General features: G+C 29.9%; 1 protein-coding gene across 4 annotated transcripts in view; it reads right to left on the reverse strand.

Moving 5' to 3' along the window:
- The window catches only part of Klp98A (kinesin-like protein 98A), a 254,634-nt gene that overhangs the window by 35,089 nt on the left and 194,169 nt on the right, over positions 1-25,376 (reverse strand). For 2 of the 4 annotated variants that reach the window (XM_075367557.1, XM_075367560.1), the window contains 6 exons: positions 17,532-17,598; positions 15,376-15,444; positions 15,107-15,172; positions 12,231-12,404; positions 10,741-10,875; positions 130-218 (listed from right to left, as the gene is read on the reverse strand). In XM_075367557.1, coding sequence (XP_075223672.1) covers positions 130-218; positions 10,741-10,875; positions 12,231-12,404; positions 15,107-15,172; positions 15,376-15,444; positions 17,532-17,598 — 600 coding nt within the window. The remainder of the gene's footprint in view (positions 1-129; positions 219-10,740; positions 10,876-12,230; positions 12,405-15,106; positions 15,173-15,375; positions 15,445-17,531; positions 17,599-25,376) is intronic. The other 2 variants (XM_075367558.1, XM_075367559.1) reach the window with 2 other exon arrangements.

The raw sequence follows: 25,376 nt of genomic DNA on the forward strand, positions 1-25,376 counted from the left end.
ATATAGCTGGACTTATAAAAGCTTTATTTAGAATAGCTCCTTGGTGAATATAATACCCAAACGTAAATCAAAGTAACATTAACAATGCCATAGATAAAAATACACTTATTTAATATTTAGTCAACTTACTTCTGTTTTTTTTGTGTTATTTTTTCCAAATTCTCTGCTGAACATTGTTGTAACATTCTCTTTACTATTTCTAGGTTCTCATCACTGTTCTATAAAAAGGAAATAACAGAAATTAAAACAAAGAAATGCTCCATTTATTTTGTAAACCTTGATATTTATCCAAAAACGAGAGGAAATATTGGATGGACTAAAAGTCAATTTCTGCAATTATTGATAACAAAAAAGTTAATCTTTTATATAATTACATGTTTAATACAAATCAGACAAAGAATTTGAATTTTTATCCCTTCTGTATTTGTGGCAGCATTTAATCAATGAATTAACAATTTTTTCTAATTAAGTTTTGTCCCGATTCTTAAAACTGACTGAGTTTTCAATCTACAGTCGATGCATTTCAGGTTCATTTAAATTTCAAGAAAATATCACGTCTGACAATTCTCCACAACAAAAAAAAACAAAAAAAAAAAACATTCAAAATCAAATCACATGAATAGCTGTTATATTAAATCATATATTCGGTTGTCCATGGCATCTGATCAGTTCAGTTTGAACGAGTCAGTCTAACTCAAAGCACAGCAACGAGGTGATCCATCTTGTTACCAAACATGTGTGTAATTTTTAAAACAAATTTTTAGTCATTTCTTCTTTGATTGATTGGAGTATTTAAATTCTGGTGTGGTGAGACTTCTAACACCTTAAGTCACGGGGGAATCTATTGAAGATCTGGATTATGACTGCATCTACAATATGTTCTTAACAAAGATTATTCTAAAGAACTTGGCGTCAATCCCTGATCGTTAACAGGTACTCAGATGGACCACGAAGCTGACAACTTGTAACCGACCACTAGATGAATGAAAAATTAAGAAATGACTGATATCAAACATTTTTAATCGTTTTTTAATAGCTTGGAAATAACATTTCAAGATATAAATCACCTATAATACCTCCATCAAAAGAAAGAATAAGGTCTCAATATTCCTCTTTTTGTGATCCTGCACAATGAGGTACATTAAGTTCTTTCTTCATGATTACACAAGGAATTTTAGCGAACCAATGATCATAATTACGACGGCTTATTAGGTCATTAACTTGTATCATGCCTCATCAGATTGCATCAGTGCGTTCGAACCTTCTGTCAAAATCATCTTCACAACGTACAAGAATTAATCTTGTCTGAATTAACACAAACTTCACCACCTCTACAATCTTCTATACACTTGTACTGGATATTTCCAGTCTAATGAAGCCTTTCTGGTTGACATTTAAGGACTCCTTAGTGATTCCCCAAAATAAGTTTGTTTTCTAAAGCGGCCACCAGTTCTAGGTCTACTAATTCCTGACCTGATTATGGAGAATTTCAAACAACTCCAGTTTTTCAAATTTTACATTCACCACATGCAAATGTAGGTGGGAAATTAGGAATTCTCATATGAAATTCTGTATGGATATAATTGAACTGAACAATAACAGAATAGTAATTAAGTTAATCCGTTACTACAAACTGAAAAACAGAAATTTCCCATTATGGATTTTCTGTTATGAATTTTGATAAAGAGAAACTGACTTTTAGCCCACAGTGCACACAGTATTCACAGTACTGTACATTAAATAAAAGATGAAGTAAATAAAGTTTGCTTCTTAATACAAAAGGTAAACACACAAAAAGTTCCTTTTTTCCTTTTCTTGTTATATATTTTTGAATTAATTTTTCAAACTTATATAGAGAAAATTAATTGCTCCAGACTCAAGAAGGCCCTTGAACAATGGTGATATTAATGGTAATGGTACAACGATGGTGATGATAATGTTTTATAAAGTTAAGGAATTTTTATATTCTTGAAAGGGTTTTTACTTGTTTCCTTTTAGGAATTGATTTCAAGAGAGTGAGAAACAGGTCTCTTCCCTTGGAAGAGTAGGCAAAGATCTGGATACCTTACACAGTACTAGGCAAAGTGGTTCTTGGACAGCATAAATCATATATGTGATGCCAACATTTTTGTAATATGCTGATAGTTATGATGCACTTTCAAATTGTTGAGAAGCATACTGTGATAAACTCCTACTGACGTTCTAAATTTTGAACTACTTCCTCTAAAAATATCCTATTGTTCTCTTCAAATAGTTCATTTTATTTCATTTACATTAAATATTTTATTTATTCAATGTTTTTGACATCTGCTGAAGTAGACAAATGCCTTCTATGAATATCATCTTCAACACTAATGAATTTTTACAGAAATGTTTATGTCATCATAAACCTGTATTTTTTTATTGCATCTCAAGTAAAATTTGATTGACTTCAGTACACCGTTGAATGAGAGACATTTTGAATCATGATTTTTTTTACATGTAATATATAATACACATGTATTATATATTACATGTGTGTGGTTATAATATATAACCACACACACCCTGTTATACTATGCCAAACACATGCAACTGTTACAATGGGAACAGCAACATTATAATTTCAACTAAACTTTCACTCCACGAATACTGATAACTTATGAAACTTTACGAAACAAAATTCTCCTTGTCATAATTACTATTTTAGATAGAAGGCATCATTTCAGGAAACTTTCTTTTGTTAGCTTGTATTGAATATTTTGTTAACTGTATTTTCAATTATTATAAACAAACCAAAATATTTTTCAATATAAATTATACATAAACTCGTTAAAATTTAAAACAAAAAAATATTGAGATTAATATCAGAAAATTACAGATTAATAGACCTGCTATAAATGACGGATAAGTGATTCTTTGATTAAATTTAATGTGATGAGGAACTTTTGCGGAAAATTTTAATTTATAAAACTTTGGCAATCATTTTAAATCAAAACTGAAGTAAAGTAACAAAGCTAAAATTAAAAACATAACATATAATTAGCAATTTATGACAGAAGATATAAAATTTCTTTCATATCCATAATTCATAGAAAAAAACAGCAGGTTGTGGGCACTACACAGTTGCTTGGAAGAAATACAGAGAGGAAATATTAATTCAAATAAACAGTAGTTAACAAATATATTTTTATTTATTAATGAAGTAACATAAAAATGAATACAATTATAGCATGAATCTCTTACTCTTACCCTCTTTGATCTTACTCACTCATTTTGCCATGGTCTAAACCAATGGCTGATATTTTTTCTTGATTTTTTCATCATAAAATCACACTTCAATCACAAATTTCATCAAATCAGTTTTTATAGGCTAATCAATGCTTAATGTCCACAAATTCTCTATTGGGTTTATATTCATGGAATGATATAGCTAAATATTCACTTCTGATTTGTTTTTTTTTAAATACTTCAATACTTTTCAAGCTATGAGACAAGGAACAAAACATCTGTCTGAAAAATCAAATTTTGATGATTTTGCATTGTGGAATTACTAAGTGCTCTAAAATTTACCATTCCTTCAACTGTGGATGAGGCCCTTCATGTGTAAAACTAGCCAAAAACCTTTTTTTGTCTGTTAATTTGGGGAATTGGTGCACATGAGCAGAAGGGTTATTTATTGTCCGGCAATTTTGTAACATACAGAATACTCTTTAAAAAAATCAGTCTTCCAGTTGTCAACATTCCAATTCTAATATTTTTGTGTCCAATAAAACTTCAAACTTCATCATATTGCTGATGAAGATTTTTTCCTGATCTTTTTTTGCTTTCTTCTCCAGCAACCGATTTCAAACTGTACCACTGTACCAACATTAAAAGATTCACATCATTGGCCTCTAAGTTAATGATAGCCAATAGCCTTGATTTATTATACAATTTGTTATTAATAAACTATCAACCACATTTACAACCACATTACTTTTTTCACTCAAAAAAATGATATAGTCAATCTAAATCTCTGTTAGATTAATGTACCTAATCTAACACCAGATTTTTGTGCTGACTGTCTTTGTGTCATACTTGTATGATAAAAGTAACGATATTAAAGTTTCCTGACAGTTATATCCATCTTATTGGTTTTAAAGAAAAAAAAATAAGATAAATAAAGAACTTACATTATTTCTGCCATATAAGCATGGTAAAAGCACACAGTAATTCATTATTTAATAACGGACAAACAAAAATAATAAAGTCAATAAACAACCTCTAATAACCACAAACAGATGATCAACTAAAATAAAATCAATATTACTAAAAGGGAGAAAATAAATAAAAAAAACTTTTGTTCAGAAAAATTTTTCTGCGACTACTGGAAACAATTATTTTATTAGAAAATAATCAATCAACAGAATAAATTCATTTTTTTTATATAATCAGAAACTTGTTCATTCAGTTTCTAAAAGTATGAGAATAAATTATATTTGTGTTCCATTAAAAAAAAAAATAGAAAGGCTAATGATACATACTAATTCAGAAGCTTGGCCTTGATGATTCAACAGTTGAAGAAAGGTAAAATAAATCAAAGTTTGTAACAGATGTGTTATTCCTTATAAACTTATCAGATTTATATATATCATTAACTCAACTGAAGAGTTTCATTTGTTCTTTATTGGACCATTTCTTTAGTTTCGTAGAGATTCTGTTTTTTTTTTTTTTTTACCATAAGTTGCATTTATGTAGAAAAGTTAGTATATAACATATTTATCTGCAAGTATGAGGCTTATTTATTTTCAAGGTCTGATCGATCGCAAAATAAAAACCCTTGCAAAAATCGGATAAACCTTTGCGCATGTGTTGCGCAGCGTCTCTAGTATGGCCTTCAATCACGCCACTTCATTTAATTCTGAACATGCAACTAGCACGTAAACACATCTACAACAATAGCATCTCCCGCCAAGTGTGAAGTGCATGCAGTAATTCGATTTCTAACAGGCTGAGGGGTGTAATACAGCTGAAATTCATAGACGAATAAGTAATGTGTACGGTGAAACTTCAATGAGTGTTACCAAAGTGCGACTATGGTGCAGGAACTTTAAAGCAGGACGTACAGATGTTCATGATGCAGGCGGTCAGAGAAGGAAGGGAGTGTCAACCGATGATCTCGTTGAGCGAGTGGATGAGGCAATTTGATAAAATCGTCGGTTCCAATTTCTGTATAGAGTGATTCGTTTCCTGAAATTTCAAGGTCAGTTCTCTACACCATTGTGAGTGAGAGATTTCAGTACCGCAAACTGTGTGCAAGATGGGTTCCCAAGATGTTGTCCGACCATCACAAAACAATGAGAATGGACGCCTCCCTAATGTTTCTCCAGCGCTACCACAATGAAGGACAAGATTTTTTGAAGAAAATTGTCACAGGGGACGAGACACGGGTCCATTTTGAAACTGAAGAAACAAAAGAACAATACAAACAGCGGATGCATTCTCATTCTCCCAGTAAACCAAAGAAGTTCAAGCGAACCTTCTCCAACAGAAAGTGTATGACTACTGTGTTCTGGTACCGGAATGGAGTTCTCTTGGTGGAATTCATGGAACGTGGCATGACCATCACTGCAGCCCCACACTGCGTGACTCTTCAACGTCTACAAAGGGTGATTCAGAATAAGCGGAGAGGAATGTTGTCATCAGGTGTTATCTTTCTCCATGACAATGCTTGGCTGCACACTGCAGCTGTAACAAAGAAGCTCCTGCAGCGTTTTCATCGGGAAGTGTTTGATCACCCACCATACAGCCCGGCTCCATCCGATTTTCACCTCTTTGTTCACATGAAACGCTGGCTAGGAGGACAACATTTTGGCACAGACATCGAGCTGCAGACCAGCGTAGAAACATGGCTGAAAACACAGGCGGCTCCGTTCTATGACGAGGGTATTGGAAAGTTAGTACCACGCTACGACAAATGTATAAATCGGAGTGGCGACTATGTAGAGAAATAGGTAACTATGTAAGTACTTGTTACAAATAAAAAATTGTTTATTTTCAATATGGTTTTAATTTCATAATCGATTGGACCTTGAAAAAAAAATAAGCCTCGTATGATTTTTTTTTGTAATTATGACTGCAGAAATGAAAGGGAGGTTGTAAAGGAAAAGAAAAGATATTGAAAAAATATATACAGACAGAGTGAGAGAGAGAATTCATTGCTGATAACAGTTTAATTTAATGTTTTCTATTACTGTGATATTGTTTAAAAATGTTTATAATTCATTCTGTAGAAAATTCACTTTTTTAAAAGAAACAGATAGATTTTTACTAATAAAAATCTTATTCTGATGTATAATGCATATACAAGCACCCAAAAAACATGAAATAATTTATTTCATGTTAAATGAAATAGCTTCTTATTTCTTTTAAATTGTTTTCTCTTTCGGAAAATAATTTTTTTCTGCTTCGCAGAAAAAACTATTAGAAATAGTTTGTTTCTGTAAAATAACAAAGAAATTCTTTTCTGAAATAAATCATTGTCATTCATAAATATATTACATACAAGTAATATAAAATAAGTAGATTACAATAAAATGAATAAATAACTAAAAATACATCTTTCTGAAGAGTAAAAGGTAGAGCCACAGATCTATGTTTTTTATCACAGGAAATTAACAAACAATGCAAAGGTTTTCAGTATTACATCTTCAAAGAATTTTGTATTTAAAAATGGGATTTAAATGATCACATCTGAGACAGAAAAAACCGAACTCATTTTTTATAATACAATACAAAAAATTTGATGTGGACACTACATGACTTCCTTATTTGCTTATTAAATTACATAAACACACTTTTTTTAAATGAAAAATACATAAAATTTTATTTCACTAATAAATTCTGATTTTATTTCATTTTTTTTATATTGTTATTGAATTATTATTTATTGTGAATTTTTTTTTTACAATCAGGGGTTAATAATTATTAATAAATCAATATATTTAAATTATAAAAAAAGTTAAAAAAGGAAATGAAGTTGGATTCGAACTGATGTCCCTTCCCCCCTGTAAAATCCAAATATTTCATTAATTAAAATTTTATTTGGTTATAACTCTGGAACCAATGAAAATAAATACCACTTATGATATATCGTTGAAAAACTCTCATTGAGGGCTTATTACAGTTACGAAAAAGTCCAAAATCCAAATTTTTTGGATTTTGGGCTGTTTTGGACATTTTTGGTCAAGTCGATTGCAATCAAAAGGGGAAGCGCACAACTAGATGTTACAATACTCCTAAATCCAAAATTTCAACATTCTATGGCTAATCGTTTTTGAGTTATGCGAGATACGTACATACATACAGATGTCATGTCGAAAATAGTCAAAACGGATATTTTTGTTGAAATGTGAAAACTGAAATTTTTTGTGGTTACAATACTTCCTTTAGTTCATACAAGGAAGTAAAAATAATACGTTCCTTAATATGTATTAGTCTGGAATAAATCTAAAGAACAAAAGAAACTGCATTGTATTCTCCATTTTAAGCCAAACTTATTAAGTTTTTAGGAGGAAAAATATTTGGACCGCTCAACTCTATAGTTATTATATACCTGTCTAAACTTTCTGGAGAATTTAAACCATTCTACATATTTACCGACCATGAAGTAAACCAATGATAGCACATATATACATGTAGATGTTAACCACTTCTTATTTCTTTTACCAAAAATAAAATCTTTTAGTCTGATTGGCATATATTAATACAAAATTCAGATCATGTATTTATAAGATACATAAAAACAAATTATAAGATAAAAAAGCAGATAACAAAATTGTAATACTATCCTGGCATTAGTTATTTATTCTTATACTATGGAAAAATAACGAATGAACGTGAAAAAAGGTTCCTTAAAAGTTTAAAAAGTTTAAGTAAATCAAAAGAAGTTTTAAAAAATGTTTTAAAAAACCAGTATTTTTAAACTCTGTTCAGCTTCCCCACCCCCAAATATCATCCTTTAAGTATTTTTTGGGTCATTTACATTACTATTATACTGAGGAAGACATAAAAAGAACTTTGTTAAAAAATACACATTAAATAAAATGCTTTATCTGATTTTTAGGGAATGGGGAAATTTTGGGGCAATTTTTTTTAAAAATGGTAAGGTTAGCATACATGCATGCATGTACTGAACTTAATGTAAAGCAGGGTAATGTTGGCAAAGTTTTCATTAAAATTGGTTAATCCAGTCATTCAAAAGTTATTAAGCCTCAAGCACATACATATAGACATACATGCACACGCATGTATGAACATTACCCCCTACTTTTTGTTTGTTTTTGGGATCCCTGGGTGATGAAACGTCAAGAAATGCAAACAAACCATACCTTAATTTTCACTGATTATCATACATTTCTTCTTGCAGCATAGCTCTAAAAGCTATGATGGCAGGAAAGTAAAATTAAATGTGGTTAAGAGTCCATATTAATTATTTAAATAAAACATGTGAAATAATGTTAAGGTAAATACATTAAACGTAAAAAATTACTACAGAATAATTCATGATTCAGAAGTTGCTATGAAAATTATTTTGTTCGCATATTTGTGTATATACATTGAACGGAATGCATAAAAATTGGTGGTTTTTTTTTTAACATTATTTTTTGGGGGGAACAAAAAATATTTTTATGTTATCTTCACCCAGAAAACAAAAATATAAAAACAAAATACAAAACATACACTAGAAACGTAAATACAAAATTATAACTTAAATTAAAATATGAAATACAAAATCGAAATACAAAATCGAAATAAAAAACTTAAACTAAAGGATTAAACAAAAACAGAAAAAAAAAATTTTAAATGAAATTCATAACAGTATAAAAAGAAAATAAAAAAAATACAAGTAAAGCAACACCACTAAAAACTATCTAAAATACCAACACTTTGAAGAAATAAAAACACTCGGCCCAAAACTTCTTTGTTATTGCCCAGGATTACATGAATGTTCCTGGGTAATTTAAATTTGCAATGTAAGGCCGCATAACACAAGCAATCCACAAGGATGCAGCACACAGTCAAGCGACAATCGCATCGTATGCATACTTGTGCGTTTAGTGCTGACAACAGATACCTGTGAGTAGCTCTTGTATGACCTATCTGTAATCGGCAGAGGTCCACTTCCTCAAGACAAATTTTGCTGTGTGAGGAATTCCATGGCAGCACGAACCTTTAATGTACTGAAGTTTGTTATCTGCTGTAACCATCCAGTCATTTTGCCGCTTTGCGCGAACAGTGAGTTTTACATAGCTAACAAAGTCGGATGCAGAAACACACGTAGTGAAGAATGGTTAACTACATGCGCCTGTAGTAGCAGAATCTGCATATTCATTACCCGGAATCCCCATGTGGCTAGGGATCCAGCAGAAATTCACTTGTGCATTGTGACAGTTCAGCTTAGCGATTGCATTGTAAATTTTGGTGGCAATAGGATGTCTGGGATAAAAATTTTCTAAGGCTTGGAGAGCACTACACAAGTCGCTACAAATAAGGATATGACAGTACTTAGGATTAATGATATTCAAAGCCTTATTTATAGTGTATAATTCAGAAGTAAAAACACTTGCAATACTAATTAGATCATTAAAAATAGGTTCGGCCATTAAAAATAAATGTGCATGGTACTGTATCATTCTGTTTCAATCCATCTGTGAATACTACTGTGTCTGGGTTTGTCTTGGAGAGAATATGGTAAAACATTTGCTGAAAGAAAATAGGTGGTGCTGATTCTTTATTGTATACTGTGAGGTCAAATATAAAATTTATAATGCTGATTCTCCCTGGAGGATATAAACACAGATATATTGGGAAAGTAGAAGGTGCGTCAACATTCAGAAGGTGCAGTAGTTTGCAGTAAACATCGGTTACAAATACCTGCAGGTATAGTATAATGTGGATGATCCTCATACCTTTGAAAATAAGGATTTCCAAGGACTGCGTCAAAAGCTGCATGATTTGGCTGTCCCTTAAGACAGATAAAATAAGATGCTAAAACCTGGTACCTGTCCTAAAGTGACAGCTCACCACAGTAAACAAGGATGCTTACGACAGGGCTTGATCTAAAGGCATTTGTAGCAAGCCGAAGGAAAGCATGATGTACAGCAACCAAGATTTTAAACACGGTATTGCATGCTGAAGAGTAGGAAACACAACCATAATCCAAATGGGAAAGAACTAAGGAATAGTAAAAACACAATATATATGACCAATCGGCATTGCAATTGGTATTGCTAAGGACTTGCAGCATATCTAAAAGTTTGGAACATCTTGTTTTTAATTCTGTGATGTGTTTGACCCATGTAAGGTGGCTATCAAAAAATAAACCTAAATATCCAAAATCAAGAAAGACAGCAATTAGTTCTTCACTGAGAAAGACTTGCGGAATAAAGGGGTCCCACAAGAAAAGACTAGTTTGCATAAGACGTTTGTCAAGGAGACAGGTTGGTAGCTTGAGAATAATGGAGATAATGGAAATTAATTTATAATTTCTTTAGTAATAAATGTGTTTTTCTTATTATATTTAAACTGTTTCTTTGTAGGAACTGTTTCAACTGTAGTAATAATCATCGTCTTCTGTTACTTCATTATAATAAAATCAGTTAGTAATTAACAAATGAACTTATTATAAGAAAAATATAATAATCCTCTTTCATACATAATAAAAGGTATTAAATAATTAAAAAACATCATTATAAAAATAATAAACAAAAAGCATACCAATTTCTTGCATGATTCTGAAAAATGTTCAGATGAAGTAGATTCATCCATTTCTTCCATTTTTTTCAATGCTAAATCACATTCCTTTCTGAATGAATCATGTAATTTGGTAAGTAAATTACGTTCTTCAACAACCTAGTAAAAGGAAAATGATTTATTACACGATATGAATATTTTGTAGAGTATCTACAATACAGAGTGAAGTCAACAGACAAAATCTGTGCTGCTGGTCACAAGAGAACCTCCATCAGTATGACACCTCCATACAGCAGGAGTCTGAAAGTGTAGTGATATAGTGTGACATCTGGAATGATTGTATCATTGGCCAGTACTTTTTTGAAAGAAATAGGATGGTGAAAAGTACACAGCAAATGCTTAGAGATTAGCTGATACCCACTTTGGATCAAGCTGTGTCCAAAAATTACCACACGATAGACAAAATTCTAATATTTCTGTTTCATTTCTGAAAGGGTCCTTCTGAATGAGAATATCCTGATTTTTTGTTCTAAATGGTGCTATAATTTCTCTTGATTAAGTTGAAACAGTCACTGTGTTTAGAAATGTTTTTGAAGCTATGCTTAAAACGGTTTCTAGTTCCATGTTTTTGGCCAATTGTGAGCAAAACTGACCTCCAACTTTTGGATAGTTTTTACATATGTATATGTTTGTAAAAAATATAATGTACAATTTCATTTTTACACTTATTTTTTTAGTGATTTCATGCACTTTCAATCTTCTATCCTTCATTACCACAACATGGATCTTTTCAATATCCTTGCAGTTGAAATTTCAGAAGGCCGTCCAGAACATTCAGCATCATTTGTGCTCAACGACAATCCAAAAACAACCAAATTATTGTAAACTAACTTAGTCAATGGAAACAAATCACCGTAATACTTATACACCTAGGGTTTAGTTTCCTGTGCGGTTTTATCTTTCCGGAAATAATGTTTGATTAACACGAAACTCTCTTTTGTCCATTTTTCCATATCACACTGCTCAATCGACTCAAACAACTGCCCAATTATGAATGTATCTGACTGAATTTTGGTACATGCACGTAGTGGAGAAGTCAAAAACTAATAACTTCAATAATGCCCTAATGGTGCCATCTTTTGATTTTGTATATGCTTGTCAAATACCATCAGCATCAGGTTTTTAAGTTTATTTCAAACTACATCTAATATTTTAATAATTAATAACTGTTTTAATATATTGTTTTTTCTCTATGAGATACATAATTATATCGGTTATAAGCCACTAATAAATGACAACAGAATGGAATGAAACTGCATCCAACATATTTAAACTTCAATGATCTATAAGAGAAACACAATTATTTGCATTTTATCACTACATCCTCAATTTCCAGGATGCTACTCCCTAAAATGTTGTAGCATATCTGAACAGTTACATTAAAAAGGGATGAATATAATAATATTTTGAATGTGATAATCAATTACTATTTTTAAATCTGATAGGTTTCTTACCAAAGCTATTTGTACATTTCTTTCATTTTGAAGCGTATCAATTCTTTCCTTCAATTCTTGTTCTTGTTTTTTTAACACTGACATATACTCAGTCTGACTTTGTTGCAAATGAATCCAATCAGAAGACAGCTTGGAACGTTGCATTTTACAATGTTCCTCTTCTTCTTTGTACAACTAAATAAGCAAAACATCAAAGGAAAAATTATTACACGCAGTTAAAAAACAATACGATTAATAATATCATCATAAACATAATTTAATGAAGTGTAAATGCATTATATATTTACGCTGACAAAGCAATTACACAAATATTAAATATTTATTTATTTACTTATACTTATAGTAACAAAATTAAAATTATAATAACAGAATAATAAAAATAAAAGCAAAAAAATATAAAAACTGCCAGCTATAACTTGAAAATAATGGATAAAGCTCCCAAAAGAGAACTTTACCAACAGTTTTTATTTTGCCCAATAAAAACTCAATAGTGAATAAATAAAAAAATCAGAGTAACATTTGCATAATGAACTGACATTTGAGTCAAACTGTCTTAATCTGTGCCAAGTTTCAAACTTATGTGGTTACCCTAATATTTTTAAAATCAAATATTTTGTAGTAAGTTTTCTCAGAAGGGGATTATTTCATCAATTTAAGAAATATGTCTACTTAAATTTAATTCTTATTAAACTTAGAACTATTATTTTCTTCTGGTAGTATGGTTCATTACTTCAAAAATAACAAAAAATCTTTTCTGTAATGGTATGTTATAATAATTTTAAAAAAATTAACCACCTTACCAGCAAAATGTTTTTACTGCTAAGGTGGTAAAACAATTTTTTAATTATTTTTTATTATTAAAATATATCGGTAGAAACTATGTTTAAGAAAGGTATGTATGAAATTTTAACAGAAGCATTTGAATTTAAAATAAATTAAATTAGCTCTAAAATCAATTTTTCTCCTTAATATTCTTATTGAGTCTTGAAAAACACAGAATATAAGTATTTACAAAAATAATATTATTTTAGTAAAAATATTTGTAAGCTAAAACATAATAAACATTTTAAACCTGTTATCCATGAAAAGTATAGTACTTTCCCGAATGATCATTATTATTATTATTATTATTGTCTCAGTTATTAATTCATTTCTAACAAAGTTACTATCTCTAACTTATACTTATACTACATATGCTAAGTAGCTAATACAGTTTATCTTGTGTTTTAGCGATTTTAAGATAAAAAATATTTAATTTTTTTCCATTATTTAAAGTTAATTTTTCTGCCATTTTGGAGTGTCTTAGTTGATTTACAAAACTGATATTTATATATTTATGAATTTTAGTAAATCTTACATTAGTGAATTTAATCTACTAGATAGTTTACACAGTTATTGTGTAATGATCATTACAAGAAATTTAATTTTGTTGGCCATTTTGAGTTGAATCTGATGGCCGATCACAGCCATTCATTTATTTTTATAATCCTCTAATGTTGTTTAATTCGAATCCAAAATCAAAATCAAAATCCAAGATAAAAAGTGTTCACACATATACTTTCTGAATTCAATAATGAACTGCTCGTTCATTGAATATATGACATCTGACCAGAAAATGGGGAAAATATAGGTTACATATTGGCTTCCCATTCTAATTCCCTTCAGAGTAATATTCCTTTGATTTCCCAAAAACAATTTTTCCACTGCTGGAAATATATCCAGATATCCTCTTTTGATACAACCATAGCCTTTGCTCTCATGTTCTTTTTTATATTCTCTCAACTCTATAACGGGACTCTTTCAATGGCATCGTAAGTGCAGACAACAACCACAAATAGCCATGTCTGGAGAGTAAAGAGCTGTTAAACCTGAGTAATCTAATGTTTAATTATTAAGAAATCCTAAATAAGATGTTATAAATGGGCAGGGGCATTGTCATAAGGTACATGCCAGTTGTGCAAACTCCTGCATATCAGTCTCCTGAACTCATCATTAAAACAACAGAGTACTTCTTATGACATAATTTACTAGCATTTTCACCTTCTGGTGTATATTTGTTATACACAACTCCACAGCGATAAAAAAAGCATTTTGCTAGTATGCCGATCAATGTCAACTGAAGTTCAGCCATTTATATTAACTTATTAAACCATTCTTTAATTTGTGTAACACCATAGCATTATTGTCAAAAGCCTATTGAAGCTTATAAATTGTTTCAGTAAAATGAACTTGATGCAGTAAAATTATTCAATACATTCTAAATAGAAATGCAATCAGCTCGTGCTACACAATGCCACACTGACTGCCTCGTGGTAATGACTGGCTTGCTCTATGGTTACAAAAATTCATGCCTATGCACTATGATCTACCGCCACATCACGCTAAGTTTTTCTACTTGAATCCAAACACTTTCCATAAAAAAAAGTAAAGGCAGATTCTTTTTAAACAGACCTCATATATTTTAAAAAGGAATTTATCAAAAAAGAAAAAACAGGCCTTTGCAACCGATTCAGATGGAAATGCCTAATGCATTAAATGAGTAAAAATATAAGTAAGGTTGTGAGTAGACATAGAGAAGCATATGGTTGTGTACTTTATGTAAGCTTCAGCAATAATTAAAACAGACATTACCAGAAGGATAAGTAAAATGTAATAACAAAATAATTGGCAACACTGTTCTTTTCTGTTACTGATATCATTTCATACCTTAACAGAGGACGTACTGTAATGTACTTCATCAAGTAATAATATAAATTAGTTATTAGATGATTATTTTAAATGTACTGTAGTTCTGACAATTTGCAGGCATAAATGCATATGGATATTAATAAATATTGCAAAATAAAAGCAGTATAACTTTTTTGTTTAAAAAGTACCTTTCCATTATATACTTCAGAATCTGATATAGTTGCATCAAGATTTAAATGCTGCAGTTCTTCTTCCTAATTAATGAAATACATACATTAGATCATAATTTATTATTATTTTTTTTTAACTAAATGTTTCATGTAAAAATATATTTTTAAATTTATCTTTATTATAGACCTTTCATTTATTTCTTTAAAATCATTAATACATACCAGATAAAATATAAATAATTAAAATTGTGATAAATTAATGATAAATAAATATAGAAAAATTATACCTTTACACTACCAACTTCTGCCATTTCTAAAACATCATTCTGAGTATCATTATCAGTATCTTCTTTTATCTAAAATAAAAAAATTAAACTTTTCAGTAAAACAATATTGAAAAATTCACAGATGTATCACAATTTAAATTTCTGGCTGAGTAGAACAGAGGTCAGTGTACTGTCCTTGCATACAACTACACTTTTTAGTTTTACTGTTAGCAAGAAACAGTTTTTTTTTTTTTATATCCACCAGTTTCATAAAATATTCCAATTTCAATTTATTTCTAATAAATTGAATATTTTCTATTTAAAAATTACTGAATATTCACTTGGTATTCTGACTAGGCAATTTATAATTCTTCACTTGAATGCTTTTTTATGTCGCACACTTCCAGAAATGGTTGAAAGGTTATTTTATGAATTTTGTATCCGTTCTCAGGTGAATTTTAATTACACCATTTATTTATACCAAAATTATTTATCAGTAATAATCTATTTCTACCTTTGTAAAAATATACTGATCTCCTAAACGAGGTGGTTGATGGATATCTGTTAGCTGCAAGGGTTTTGAACATTTTCTGGGAGGAACTGTTTGCATGTAATGTGATTTTTACGAGGGTAATGCAGATTTCATATCCCCATTATCGATTCCTTCTTCTCCATTTCCACAAGCAAAGGTCAAGCTTGCTAAGGTTACACAAATTTTATTTATTTTTATTTTATTTTGAGGACGCCAGTAACTGAAAACCCTACCCTTGATGTGATCTGTAGGAAGATGATTTTGTATAGACCGACCTGATAATTTGTTATTTTCCATCTGAGGGTATAATTAGCCAGATGGCTGAAGCGGCTATCAAAGACGAGCTTTCCTAGATACAAACATTTAAAAAAAATTTACTTTAACTTTATTAAGAAGTGTGTGAAAGTAATTTAATGTACTGCTTTTTGCAACAAATGTAATTGTGCTTAAAAATTTATCACTGATAATTTTTTTTGAAAGTGGAGTTCCTAAAAAGATCAGATATTTTATATATAATGTAAAAAAATTCATGAAAGAAAAAAGAAAACGTTTTGAAAATCATGAATAAAACAAAAATTCCTGTTAAACAACAATTTTTTATTTAAAAAAACTCTTTAGATATAAAAGGGAGAATTAAAGTATTGAAATTAAAAAGTTAAAAGATTTTATTTTATTCAATTAATAAAGATAAAGATAACTTATGAAATACAGATAATACACAAAAAAGCAATTAAATTCAAATTATTGTTCCAATTTTACTTAATAATTAAGTAAGATTAAGTTGAAAGAAATAATTTTATCTAAACTTACAAGTTTTGTTTATTATATCATATAAAATACTACATTACTGAAGTCATTAAATGACCTCAGTTAATATCCCTAATTTCTAAACTTTGTAAAGCCTCTTCTACCAGAAAGGGGTTATATGTTTGGAACACAAACTGATAACAGATAGACAGGAAGGATAGGAAGGTAAGTTAAAAATGTTTTCACAAAACTCTTATTCAGTTCTTATTTTCAGTCATAATCGTTAAATCTACCATCATTATTTATTATTATCTACTTCATTATTTATTACTTTAATCATCTACTTTACAAACCACAAAAATATAACACCAGAATAAGAAATAAAATAATTTTAAATACAAAATTACTCCTAAAAGATTAGTGCAGTTACGACACGGTAAGTGTAGAGTTCAGTAATAGATTACAATAAATTTTGTACTGTGACAAAAAAACTGGATGAACCGAACAAATCATTAAAAAATTTCTAATACCTTCATCTTAAAAAGAATCCATTATCCTAAGAAAATGTTTCAGACAAAAGTAATATAGCTTTGTTCAGATAAACACTTATGATAATCAACTGCTCTTACTAGCAAAATTTACTTTTATCGTTAAATATATTTAATTGTTAATATATAACAGATCTGCATACCTACACTCATGATGAACCATCATGATTAATCTAATGCTAACAACAAAGTATACTAGCAACATGGACATTTAATTCAAGTTAAATTCAACTTCTTGTGGCATTACCTAATGACTAATAAATTATGATTATTACAAGAAATGAAAAGCGTACCACATTTTTCATAGAAAAAATGATTATTTTATTTAATATAATAAATGAAAAACTTACTTCCATTGGAATATCTTGTAAATTTTTATTTCTTTGCTCAACAAAACTATTATCTTCTTCTGAAGTTCTGAAAAATGTAAAAAAAAAAAAAAAACAATAATAAAAACCGTTTTATACATTTTTAATAAAAATGGATCTCAAGAAATATATACATGTACAATAGACTTCTCCAATCCATTATCCATCTGAATGAGGGTGGGTGTATGTGTATGTGTGTGTGTTTTAATCATGAAATCAAACACAAAAATGATAGATAGTATACTTATTAGGCCATATGCTTAAAAATTTTACAATGCTGTATGTAAATTATAATTATAATTCAGGCTTATAAATCTACTGTACAGTAAATACTGACACTTATTTGTTTTTATAATATATGAATCATTGAAAAGAAAATTTTCATTCTTTCATTCATAAAAAATAGATCAAGCAGAAAAGTATTCAAGTCAATACAGTTTATGCATTTCAATCTGTACTGTTTATAAAAATACATCACTCAATAATATGGTATTATTATGCTCAACAATCGTTAAATGATTGAGTTGCAGTAAGACAAACTTTATTGCTATATACCTTTTTACACCATCCGTTATTTATATTTTTTTAATTAAGCAATGCGATATTAAAATCTAAACGTGGTGATTAAATATCTTTAACTCTAGTGCAGAAATAAAAAATTCTGAAAGAGTAAAAGTGTAGTTCAGTTATCCGTAAATGATATCAAAAAAGAATGGTGATAAAATTGAAGACTTTAAGGCCAAAGTGGAAGTTTCTGATGAAGATGTTAATAAAAGAAAAGGAATTATGTGACATGAAATATGAGATGATGTTCGTTTGGTTTTCACAGCAACGCAGTCAAGGTTTTCTATTAAGCAGCCAGTTTTGATTCAAAAAAGCTTGTCAGATTAATTTACAATTAAAAGGCGATAAAGATTTTACGGCTAAAGACTGATTAGACAAATTCAAAGGATGACATAGAATTTGTCAGCTGACACAATAATACCCTAGTTTTTGTATGAAATTTGTGCTTCTGGTTTTAAACTAAAAAAACTCTGGTTTTAAACTGTGTGCTCTACTGCAATTGGAAATCACAGATTACCTTCGATTTTTATCAGTAAATCTACATCAAGAGCGCATAAAAACTGGAGTTTAGACTAGTTGTAGCAAAATATTTTTCTCAGAGGAGTGTGTGGATGACCCAAAAAATTGTCAAAATATGATTTCATGAACGACGTCGTTTATAATGCTTGTTCCTCAAGCTAAAAATCATCTAAAAGATAAACGTTTACAAAAATGCTGGTGCTAGATAACACTAATTCATCCACTTGAAGACCTTGAAACATCTGTCGACACTAATACCATAGTAACCATGTTTATTATAGCAAATAATTCCTGGTCAATGCAGCCGATGCATCAAAGTGTAATTCAAAGTTTACAGCAACACTATAGAAAATGAATATTTCTACAAAATCTACTATTTTCTTAAGGCGAGATGCAAGTTCCAAGAACTGTGGAAAAACTATACAATTAAAGATGCTACATTTAATGTCTCAGGTTCACTGCATAATATTCTGGATTAACGCAGCCATTATGTTGGAACAAATTGTGCCCAGTATTCTGTTGATGAAATAAAAAACAATAATTGCATATCAAATTCAAAGAAATATTCCAGAACAGAAAATACCTGGCAGACTTAACAGAATGAATGAGAGAACATTAATGACATCGGGTATAAAATATTAAGCGAAACAGAAATTAATGTTTATAGCAAAATAAAGATCCATTTACTGAAGAAATAGAGGAAGAATGTGAGTTTCACCCGGTATGATGTACCCTATAGGGAAGTAAATAAAACACTAACGTGAAGCAGATTGTACAAGAAACAAAATGAAATCAAACTGCTTGAAACTGATCATATTACAAGAAATTCATCAGCTTGTCATGGAACAGGAAAGGAACTCTTTAATGCAAAAAAATGAACTTTTTCAAAAAGTAGAAAAATGACATTACAAAGAAAATGAAAAGCAATAAATTTTAGATTAAGGTTCTTTTTGATACGATGCTGTTGTTCTTATGTACTGTATATATTTTGTTATCTATTTAAATGATGTGTTTTTATCAAACTACTGTGTCTACACTTTACACATTTCTTCTAGCAAACTTTTATATTTTGTGTTCATTGAAAAAAAATCATGTTAAGTAATAACACTGAATTATGTACTGTACCCTTTAATGGACATTCATTCATAACTTCTGTAATTTGTCATTTTCTCTAACTGGTTACCTCTTTGGTCCTGAATATAATGAATTAGAGGGGTTCTAACTATATATATATATAAATAATAAACACAGGGGAGGTCTATGTAAAAATATATATGAAATGACAACCCATTTGTTCAAAATTGTTGATAACGGCTGGGATATGGTTGAAATTATTAGAGTGGATGTCAAAAATAATGCAGTCTGGCAATTTTGTGCCCACTCTGCTACTACTAATAATAGAAATTACTATTAATTATATTTAATTTAATTAGTGAAGGAACTGAAAACAGTCATAAAATTATCAGACTACATAACTTCTGTTATCCACTTTAACAGTTTATCTCAGTTGTTTATAAACTGATCTGAACAAATAAAATTACTTTTTATTCACTATTAAGGGCTTAAAATTGTAACTAAAACTTAACACAATAGAATTAATATTTATGGAGTTATTAATGATTAAATAAATTAAAAGGCCACCATTTTTTAATCTTTAAAGGTAAATTTTTAGCTTATTTATTTTGTAGAAGATCTCAATGTCCATTCTTAAAATATACATTTTTAGTATAAAACAAAACACAAAATGGTGAAAGCTTGATAGGACATTTGTCCAAATGAACATTTTTATTTTGATGACCTGAAGACATTGATATAAGTACTTTGAAATACTTCCTTTTTTTTAACAAAATTCAGTTTCTTTTTTGACAGCCCTCAAATTCTTTATGTATAAAGCAAAACCCCTTTAAACATTATTTAAACAGATTGATAAATAGTAATTTATACATAAAGTTCATAATTCATTACTGATAAGGATCAATATTTAATTGTAAATTTAATGAAGTTAATGAATGTACATGATAACAGTTATGTGTTTTTATTCTTACTTATTTCATAAGCAATATTTATTTGTTAAATTAAAAAAAAAAAAATTATTTAATATTTTTATATATCCTGATTTCTCAGTGTCTAGTGTCTGATTATTGTTCAATAAGGTTAAACAATCAAATTGCCATAAAGGTTTAATTTTAATTAACGATTTTTAAATAGTTTTTGAATGTAATCTTGCTTTCAAATTTATTTAAAAAATGTTGCATGTATAAAATATCCGATGAATATCAGTCAAGATATTCAGGCTCCAAAAATGAAAACGGGGTTTTGCTTTATACATAAAGAATTTGAGGGCTGTGAAAAAAGAAACTGAATTTTGTTAAAAAAAGAAAGTATTTCAAAGTACTTATATCAATGTTAATGATTTATGTACTTAAAATTTACACATTGACCTCCTAGAATTCTGTTTTTAAAGTAGTGTATAAATCCAATAATACACATTTTCCTTAATTTCTTCTACAAAAAAAAAAGGCCAGGAACCAAGTCAGAAGAGTAATGGTGGGGGGGGGGGGGCTGACGTAGTGTGTTTTACAAAAAACTCATGACAAGGAATAATTTTGAATGTAGTGGGCATTATTGTTATTCAGGACATGATTTACTGATTTATGCCTCCCTCAAACTCCCAATAACCATAAAAAATTATTCTCTGCTGAATGTTTGACTGCATGCAACAAATATATAAAACCTATACGTAATTAAAATGTCTAACTTACACTTAAATTTAATATTTATTTTTTGATCTGCAAATCTTTACTATTTGTATATTTAGCATTAAATGTAATTTTAAATGATTAATTACTAGACTTTAACAATAAATGAAGTTTATTTCTATAAAGTTGTTTTTTGTTAAATTCCTGAGTGACGTACTGTGTGCAGCACACACTGGATGGTGTATGATATATTAGACATACCTTTTGCAGGGTTGAAAAATACTGATGTTGATAAATTATGTTTCATTATAAATTTGTAATGTAAAGTTATTACTGACTTTATTATATATATATATATATATATATATATATATATATATATATATATATATATTTTGGTATCAAGTCAAAGAAACACTCCCTTCCAACATTTTTAAAAACAATTCCAAGATAGTATCTGCTTATTTCATTAATTACAAATATTAATAAGTGAACACCCTAATAGTTGTATAAATAGGTTCAGCATTTAAGAGACATTTTTTACTCCTTAGAATATCTTAAACTCTTGATTTTTAATTAATGACTTACTTTAAAACATTAAAAAACTTTTATTTGGTGAGTTGATTGATAGAATTTCCAAAAACCATCTCATTTACATGGTTAATGTTAATATCAAGAACCAATTATTTCCAAATATCGATATATATTATTGGTCAAATAACAGATTTTATTCAATAGCAAAAGACAAACTGGGTTATTAGTTTTTATTTACATTTATAACAATGACTTGTTAATTACATATCTGTATTAACACACATTATTTTTGATATTAATATTGTGCACATGTGTGTGTACGCATGCACACACACACACACGCACACACACACACACACAAATTGAATTGTTAACCTCCTTTTTTTTGAAGCCAGTTAAAAATTATATAAATTTTGTGTATTATACGTTGAATATATGCAATATTGCAGCAATTGACGAATCACGGGAAGTCACCATGTATGAAAGAAAACCACCAAATGACATAAATCCAACTTACATCAACAAGTGTGGTGGTCTTTTAGACACAATAAAATTACCTAAGTGACGCAAGTAATGTTGCACCATATAATACCTGTCAGTAACAGTCTTGTAAACAGAGCTATAGGTACAGTAAAAATAATTTAAACTGCCAGCTCTTAGGAGAAACCAATCAGAAGATGGAGAGCAGCCAGACACTGTTTGAATTTAACTTGATGACAAAACTATAGGTAATCATGTGAAGAATGCAGATGGCAATGATTGTGCCTGCCTGTGCAACTTTTCAAGCTACAATTACATTACAAACTAATATAATGTAATCTATCATAATAAAGATTAATAGTATTTCAAATTTAAGACCTTGTTTGAAATTTAAGACCAAAACCACAGGCTGTTTACCAGTAAATGGTGCTACATGCTATACTGCCGATTCGACTACATAGTTGTTCTGTGAATTTTTTATAACCGTTTAAAGTTTCTTTTGATCTTTTGCAACAAGATTTTTATTTTTGAGACCGTCTAAAAAATAACTGTTTTCAAGAACCATCACACTTTGAATGATTTGAAAAATATTAAAAAAAGTGTATTTTAACATCAGTACAACTCTAAGGGAAGTTGCACTTAGTACATGAGAAACATTTGCATCAGCATTGAAAATGGACATTTTGAATATTTACTGTGACATGTAAGCGGGAAAAAAAATTTAAATATAGAGTGCTTAGTTCCTATTATCATACAATTAAATTACTCTTTCAATAAATAAACACAGTTTATTTAACACATGGGTTGAGCTGACTTTATGAATACCAAATAATGTAAAATATTAGACAGTTAATATTATTAGACATTATTAGACAGTTAATATATTCTTTTAAATAAAGATTTGTAAAATATATTACTCGAAAAATATTTTACTCTTGTATGTATATATATATATATATATATATATACATACAAGAGTAAAATATTTTTTTTTGATAATGCTTAAGTAGTAACTGTGCACCAATCACAATATTTCAAAATTAATTATATTGGTATTTCATATAACCGTATATTATTTAAAGTTTTGTGCACTATAATACTTACTTAAACAGATTTAATTTAACCAGTTTTCATATAAGAAAAACCTCATCACTTAAAACAACAATCTAAAAAAAGCATATAAACAAGGAGATACTTTAACATAGAAGTCAAAAAATCTTTCTAACAAAAAAACATTCCTTTTGGCATGCCAGAAGGTACCGATTTCACCAGGGCAAAATAGGGATAGGCGATCTTGGATTGTACGAACTCGTATCAAATATTATTTTCCATGTTTTACGGTCACTATGTTTCCAGTAAATATAGCTTGACCATTTACTGTTCAAGCTACTGCTAAATTTATCAAGACTTCTTTATGATTTTTCCTGAACTGCTTGACAACACACCTATTTGTGGATTAGTGGAAGATTCTAGGTTTGTCTCTTGTATTGATAAAAAAAGACAATTTTTCATAAAGTTTTTTTTAAAAACATGTATAAATGTAACAACAGTGATGTTGAGAAGATAATTTGAAAGTACAATAGGCCTACATTACCCACATTAAGTATTACAACTTATGTTAGATACCCGACTTTTTGAATATTCCGAAAATAAAAATCGATTACCTTATCTTCCTATCAATTTAGGCCAAAAAATCGCATGATGTAAGATGATGTTTGTACAATACTGATTCCAAGTCTTGGATGTCTCTCTGTGTAACATGACATCGCTGTAGGTTTGTTGATGAGCCTTTCCTTGTGAGCCGTTACCTTGATTTTGCTAGGTGCTGCTGCCGCAGTATTCCTTCAAAATAGAATTCAATCAAATCACAATATGATTTCCTTAAACTGAGCAAATATCAAAATTAGTGTTCTTACGTACTTGCTCATCAACCGGTGCCACCTTGTCTTTGTCTGGTTCAGCAATACTCACCAATTTTGTGGAGTTTCATCCTCATCATTCATAGGTAATAAAGTCATCCATTTCTGGGAGATTCTGCATCGATTCAAGAATTTGCATGGGTTCTTTTTATTTGTAATACACTATAGTGTTGGGATGTCAGATCCAACAGCAAGACTTTTCTTCTTAAGTTTAGGCATATTTACACACTTTCACATTAAGCAAGAATAAACAACAGAAAAATCACACTTCTTGGCAATAAAATATTGTCACTTACAAAAATTAAAATATACACAGTACTACAGTACTGTCACGGCAGTTTAAATGCGCTTACTTCAAATTCACTCAATATGACAGTGGTTTCATATGTAAACAAGTTTCACATGTTTAGCATATGAGAAGCCTCTTCATCTTATGATTCCAACAATATTTTGGTCATCCCTTGCCGTAAGGGTCAATATTATCAAAAATCATTTCAGACAAAATTTTTAGGTAATATTTAGGAGACTAACGACCATTTTAAATGAACTTGATCCTGTGCCTATTAAGGGAGCTGTGATTTTTTTTGTCCTTGAAACCCCAGTTCTACACCACTTGGCACTTATCCAAAGAACGGTAGGAATTTTAAACGAATTTGATATTTTACTTAATAAGAAAGTTATAGCGATATTTTCAGGTTCTCCCTGAGCGATCCCATGCTGGGCCGGCTCCTGCTGAGTCTGCTGGCCAGAGCGACTGAAGCCCGGCGAGCTGGAGCAGGAAGGTAGCATCCACATCCAGTAGCTCCCCCGGCAGGCTGGCCAGGCCTGCTGCTTTGGCGGGGATGTTGGCATCCATTGGGAGGTCCCACACTGAGGCAGCCAGGGAACTTCTTCTGTCTTCTTCTTCTTGGTCGTCTCCAGGTATTGATCGGATGATGAATTAAATATTCACTCTCGTGAATTCACACTCTTATATTAAAGGATGAGAGTGGTGGGCCGCAGCGCTGCTATGGTGAGAGAACTGCGCAGTCATCTGCATGGCGGGAGTGATGCTTGTGCAAGCGCTTATATTTACTGTACTCCTGCTGGCATCTGAGCTGCTAACTTGTCAT

Source organism: Lycorma delicatula, chromosome 5 (assembly GCF_047948215.1).
Source record: "Lycorma delicatula isolate Av1 chromosome 5, ASM4794821v1, whole genome shotgun sequence".
Classification (NCBI taxonomy): domain Eukaryota; kingdom Metazoa; phylum Arthropoda; class Insecta; order Hemiptera; family Fulgoridae; genus Lycorma; species Lycorma delicatula.